The following is a 6,000-nucleotide window of genomic DNA, read 5'->3' on the forward strand; positions in this document are numbered from 1 at the left end:
CTATAGTCAGGTTATAATAAATGATGAGGAACCAGCCAGCCCTTACACCCTCAAAGTGACTCAACAGTTTCACTAGATACAATGTCTCTGATGTTTAACACTGCAGGTGAGCACAGCCAAATATTAGCTCCTGCTTCTTTCTCCCCCAGGCTCTTTGGATTTTTACAAACACTTATTTTCTTCAGGCCAATTAAAATATACTTGTTTCTATTTGAGTCAGTGCCACACATTAACATGGGTTAGATAAAGATGGAATGGTGACACAGGTATGCTTTCTTGAGATTTACCTTAGGCAACTGTCACTTTATTACCTCATCATTTAAAAACAATATATTGACTGTTCTTTAAGCATGTCATATATTTAACTGTAAGCAGGAAAATATGATTTGCAGTTAGCTATTGCAACTAATATATTTAATGACTTTTAAACTTTCCAAAAATGACCTTTTCCTTCTTTTCTTCTAGGTCGTAAAAATGATGATTATTGTTGTGGTGACATTTGCCATCTGCTGGCTCCCCTATCATATTTACTTCATTCTCACTGCAATCTATCAACAACTAAATAGGTGGAAATACATCCAGCAGGTCTACCTGGCTAGCTTTTGGCTGGCAATGAGCTCGACTATGTACAACCCCATCATCTACTGCTGTCTGAATAAGAGGTAAAAACAAAATTAGCTTCTTGTCACTCCCGGCTTCGCTGGAAGCATATAATGTTGTTCCAGTTTTCTGGCGCAAATTTAAAATGCAAACGGAAGGGAGAATTGAAAAATTCACTGAGAAAAGCACAGTTGTCTATTTTTCTAGATTCCCCCGTACATTATGAAATACCCCATTTTAACAATTACATCCTTTAGGCAATGCTCTTAAGAGTTTCTTACTGGGCAATTTTTTTAATGCGTCAAATTCTCCCTCCAAACCCTTCATAATTTTATCTGTCAAAGAAAAAGAAATGTCCTCATGATTGAAGGAAGTGAGTTAAAAATGTGCTCACGTACTCAAAGAAATGAAGACACTTCACAGAAATGCACAGATGATGGCATATGGGAGTGGGCTCCATTAAAAAAGATGTTTTGTAAGTAGATTTCAAAATAGAAGTTGTCGCTGTGAGGGTGGCAGAAGCAATGTAAGGACAAGAGGAATTATAAGCTGCCTTCCTGCATAACGAGGTTAGTAAGAAAGGGCACAGCCTCCCTGGCAACTGGATGTGAAGAAATCAAAGTGGTCGGGAAAAGGTATTTGTAAAGTTTGTTTGTTTGTTTTTAAAGGACTCGTTACGTTTAATTTTAAGACTAATAAAAAAAAATCTAAAATATGGTTTCCAGATTGAAAACATCCTAGTTGTAAGATTGGCTCATGGAAAGGTAGGGTTAGATTTCATAGGGTTGATAAATGAATATGTTTTGAGCTATTTGGAGTACACATAGAAATGGAACTTCATGTAAATAACTGCAGGAGCTGAATTGTAAACTCTTCCCAGTCCAGCCTCCACCACATTGTACCTTAAGTTTGATTAATACTTAGTTCTTACTTTTTTTCATTAATTACATAAGCCATGTGTCAATTCAGCCGCCCCACAAGCTGTACATCTGTTTTTAAATCAATTTCATTTAATGATTTACAAAGCCAAGAATTTTGCATTTTCATATATGATTACATAAAAACCATCAAGATTAACAATTAATTCTAACATTAAATAAGACTTTAATTTATAAATATGTAAGTATATCTGAAATAAGCTGATTTCAAATATGTAATTTTTAAGTATTTTAAGCAGCAAGCCTAATTCAATTACGCTTATACAAATTTGTGAAATTATTGGAGAAATGTACACTGTGCTTTTACTATTTGATGGGAAATTAAGATTCAATTCAAACAAGAACTTAAAAGACCAGTAATAATACTGTGACCTAAATTCTAAGAGTTAGATTAGAAAATCAAATTCCAAAACCGAGTTGGTTTTAGTGCCTTAAGTAAATAGGGTTTTCCGTAGCACTTGAAAGAAATTTCCTCTTGTAAACTTGAGTTTTTCTTCCTGTGGCCTGCCTCTCCTCAGATTTCGAGCTGGCTTCAAGAGAGCATTTCGCTGGTGTCCTTTCATTGAAGTTTCTAGCTATGATGAGCTGGAGCTCAAGACCACCAGGTTTCGCCCAACTCGGCAGAGCAGCCTGTACACTGTGACCAGAATGGAGTCCATGACAGTGGTGTTTGAGCCCAGTGACTCCGACAACACAAAATCCAGTCGAAAGAAGAGAGCGACTCCAAGAGACCCAAGCTTCAATGACTGCTCTCGCAGGAATTCCAAATCTGCCTCCACAACTTCAAGTTTCATAAGCTCACCCTTCACTTCCGTGGATGAGTGTTCCTAAACCTGTTTCTTGAAGTGAAAAGAGTAGTGTGAGGCCACCATGGTGCCGGCACGGGCCCCAATTCTCCTGACGTGTGTCAGTCCTGTCCTACATATGCTCCAGAAACAAAAGGGCAATGTTTTGGCAGTTATGCTTTAATTGAGAAAGGTAGCACATAAATATAACAAAATACTATTAGGATATTTGCCTCCCTCAAAAAATAAAATGGGCTTTAAACTTATTCTTTGATAACTAAGCAAACAAGAGTATAAAACACACCTTCCCATGGAGATAGCTTTCCTCTTGTCTGCTTAGCTATTTCAGAAGTACCCCCAGAAAGGAATGAGCTAATGGTCCTACAGAAGCACGTATTTTACTACAAGAAAAAGTATACTGACACATTTCTGAGAGCCATAACAAAATAAGATATATCATTAAGTTAGAATTTATCTCCCAGATTTCAGTGCTTATAAATCATCTTTCCTTGAATTAGAGATACTGTCAGTCCTGCTCAACAGAGCAGAATCCTTCTGAGAATGTGGATGTACAGCACAAACTTCTCCTTTAAAATATTTCATTGGCTTTTTAAAGCTATCCAGCTAAAATAATTACCTGTAACACTTTACCAGATTGTTATGACTTCATCAATATAGAACTGACTGTTATTTTTTGAAGAACAAGATATAAAAGCAATTATTCAAGAGCAAATTATGGTCTATTATTGACAAGACATTAAATTTTCCAATTCTCCTCTTTATTTGGACCCAAAGCCAGAAATATTTAATTGTTATACAATGTTACAAGTCTAAACAACACTACCACATCTTTAAGCTGAATTTCTTCTGATTTCAACAATGAACAGACACATACAGACAAACACATTCAATTGTGCAGACACAATCATTTTAACGTATGTAATAAATTCAAAGAGTTAAAATCAAAATAGAATGCTGAAATATTAAGTGGTCATTACAGAGTTGGTACAAATAGCTTAATAACATCTATCAAGTTAGTGTGCATGCTTTAGATAAGTTAATGTATTATTATATTAGTAAGTATCTAATCATTGAATATAATGTTCTTAAATGTTCATTAAGGTGTCAAGAAAAAAACCTAATATTTTAAAGCAAAGATTATCTTCTCAAATTTATGAATGAATATGGGACTAGCATTAATGAGTGTTCTAGTTCTATGGAACCATATTCGACTGTAGATTGCAAATGTGAAGTCTGGCCCTCAGATTCAACATAGTCAGCCACTGACAGAATACATTTGAAAAACAACCCCTGGCCTTCGCAGATGTTAGAGAAATTTAGTATCATTTGCTAAGACATTTAAGGAAAAAATTGAGCCAATCAGCTGTTTTGTTTGTGTTCTTTTCTCTCTTTTTTTCTTTTTTAGTAGATTTGTTGTTGTTTTGCTTACTTAATATCATCCTTCTAAATGACAGAAATACCTGAGGTCCAGAAGGTATCTTTTTAATACTCTTTGGGAAAAACCGACATCATTCACTCAATACTCATGACTCTTAAATCAAGACTAAAAAATAAGAATTTTATAAATTCAAAATTTGAAAAATAATAACAATAAAATCAAAGAATACAATATGAAAGAGATAAGATTTTATCCCTTTTTATGAATTTTGTCACTGAGAATTATATAATACTAAACTTGGAAATCAGCTTTAGTAGGAGTCACTTTAAATACAGCTATGCCAATGTTGTCATATTTGTCAGGGTTTAGAAAAATTTGTGTTCAAAATTCACTCTACCCTCTGATGTAAAAACTCACTGAATCTTTTTCATTGTTTGAAGGCAAACAGTGGCTAAAAATAGTAGGCAGATTTGTTCGAATGTTCTAGGGCTTTGGGGGATACATTTAGATCAGCAGAAAAAAAATACAACTATTTTGACAGAAATCTGAAAGAGTTAAAAAGACTTACATCCTTTTAAACATTCTATTCTTGGAAGACAAAAATAATGACAAACACTGTATTTTCATTATTTTGCATCTGGACAAAGTGATTCTAAAATTACTTGCATGGAAACATAATTTTTATGGAATCCAATTCCATAATTTTTATGGAATCCAATCTAACATCTATTTTTTTTAGCTAGCTCATTATGATACTACATTATTCCATCTCCCAACCTCATGACAGTGACATTTTTGACCCAGAAGCCAATTTCATATTTTTTTCCGGATCCTGCCAATCTCTTATAAAGAAATCCTATGAATTTCAAGTAAACTCCACCCTTACAAAGCACACAGAAGAATGCTAAAAACCTTAGTATCACACCTCAGAAGCACAAAATAAATGTGAAAAAGCGATGTTGGCCAGCTCAGAATTTGAATTTGATTTTTGTTAATGAAGAATTTCATCAGAAAATTTCTGATTAATGTCTGGTAAATTATTCTATCAAATACAGAAGCACGAGAATTATAACAATTTCTCACACTTTTTACAGTAACGATTTGAGTTCCCACTCATTGTTGATAGTGTGCCAAAAGTTTAGGAATTCAAGCATGACTCTAGTCATGTAGAATAATAAGGTTACAAAAATTTCCCTGAGGGCCAAGCAAAAATCGAGAATAAAGTCCAGTAGTTCTGTACAAGGTCAGTAATTATGTGTTGTAAAGTAGCTTGGCAAAAATTCAGTGTATATAACAAATAAATGTATATAAAGTTTATAGCTAGTGAATAAAGCATTTTCAAGTTGTGGTAATTATTCTGAATAGATTTAATACATTCGTATCCTTTGTATTTGTGGTAATATGTGACAGATTTGATTTCTCTTTTTTCTGTAAAAACATTAAAAACAATATTAAAAATAAAAGCATTCCTAATACTTTCCTACTGGCTAGCATAACATGTTACATAGGATCCTAGCTTATCTAACACACTCACCCCATCATCCCTCAAAACAATTGTACTTCCTTCCTTATTTTTCCTCAAAACAAAACAAAACAAAACAAAACAAAACAAAACAAAACAAAACAGATCTAGTTTTCCTGTTACCTTGATTCAAAAAAATAAAGCATCTATGGGGAGTAAAGTTATCAAAATGTAGAAAAATATTCTATTTAGAGAACGGGAGCAGGTGAATTGGAATATAATCCCAAAAGTGCATGTAGTTGAGTAAATAATGTAGCATTTCAGAGCTATGGCGTCAGGGCTACATCCACCAACAAACCTGAGTTTATATCTGAGCTCCACCAACTGCCAACTGAGGGACCTGAAGCAAGGGATTTTCTGCTCTGAGCCTCGTTTAACTCATCAATTAAAAAAAAGAAACTTGTAATTACTTTAAAGTGCTGATGTGCTGAATGCTCTAATGCATGAATGCCACAGCACCAAACATTAAATAAATGTTCAAAACCATCATTAGAATCATTGTGTGCATAGGGAGAACATTAGAGAAACTTTTTTTTTTTTTTTTTTTTTTTTAGCCATATCATTCTTCTCCCATCCTAAGATCTTTGAGGCCCATAAGTAGCCTTATAGCCTCTTATCACATAGCCCTGGGCTGTTTTCAGAGTCCCCACAAAGTCTCATGGATTGTGTTTGAGTGTTCTGGGAATTTGCTTTCTGGCCCTGGGCTCTGAGTAGGGAGAACTGTGCAGGTGAAGGGTTAGCAATAGCCAACTAATA

General features: G+C 34.3%; 1 protein-coding gene across 1 annotated transcript in view; it reads left to right on the forward strand.

Moving 5' to 3' along the window:
* TACR3 (tachykinin receptor 3) overlaps positions 1 to 3,710 on the forward strand; it is a 57,872-nt gene extending 54,162 nt beyond the window's left edge. The window contains exons 4-5 of the mRNA XM_016159122.2: positions 466 to 662; positions 2,057 to 3,710. Of these exons, the coding sequence (XP_016014608.1) occupies positions 466 to 662; positions 2,057 to 2,369 (510 nt within the window). The 3' untranslated portion in view covers positions 2,370 to 3,710. The remainder of the gene's footprint in view (positions 1 to 465; positions 663 to 2,056) is intronic.
* Positions 3,711 to 6,000: the final 2,290 nt, after the last annotated feature.

Source organism: Rousettus aegyptiacus, unplaced genomic scaffold (assembly GCF_014176215.1).
Source record: "Rousettus aegyptiacus isolate mRouAeg1 unplaced genomic scaffold, mRouAeg1.p scaffold_m13_p_10, whole genome shotgun sequence".
NCBI lineage: Eukaryota > Metazoa > Chordata > Mammalia > Chiroptera > Pteropodidae > Rousettus > Rousettus aegyptiacus.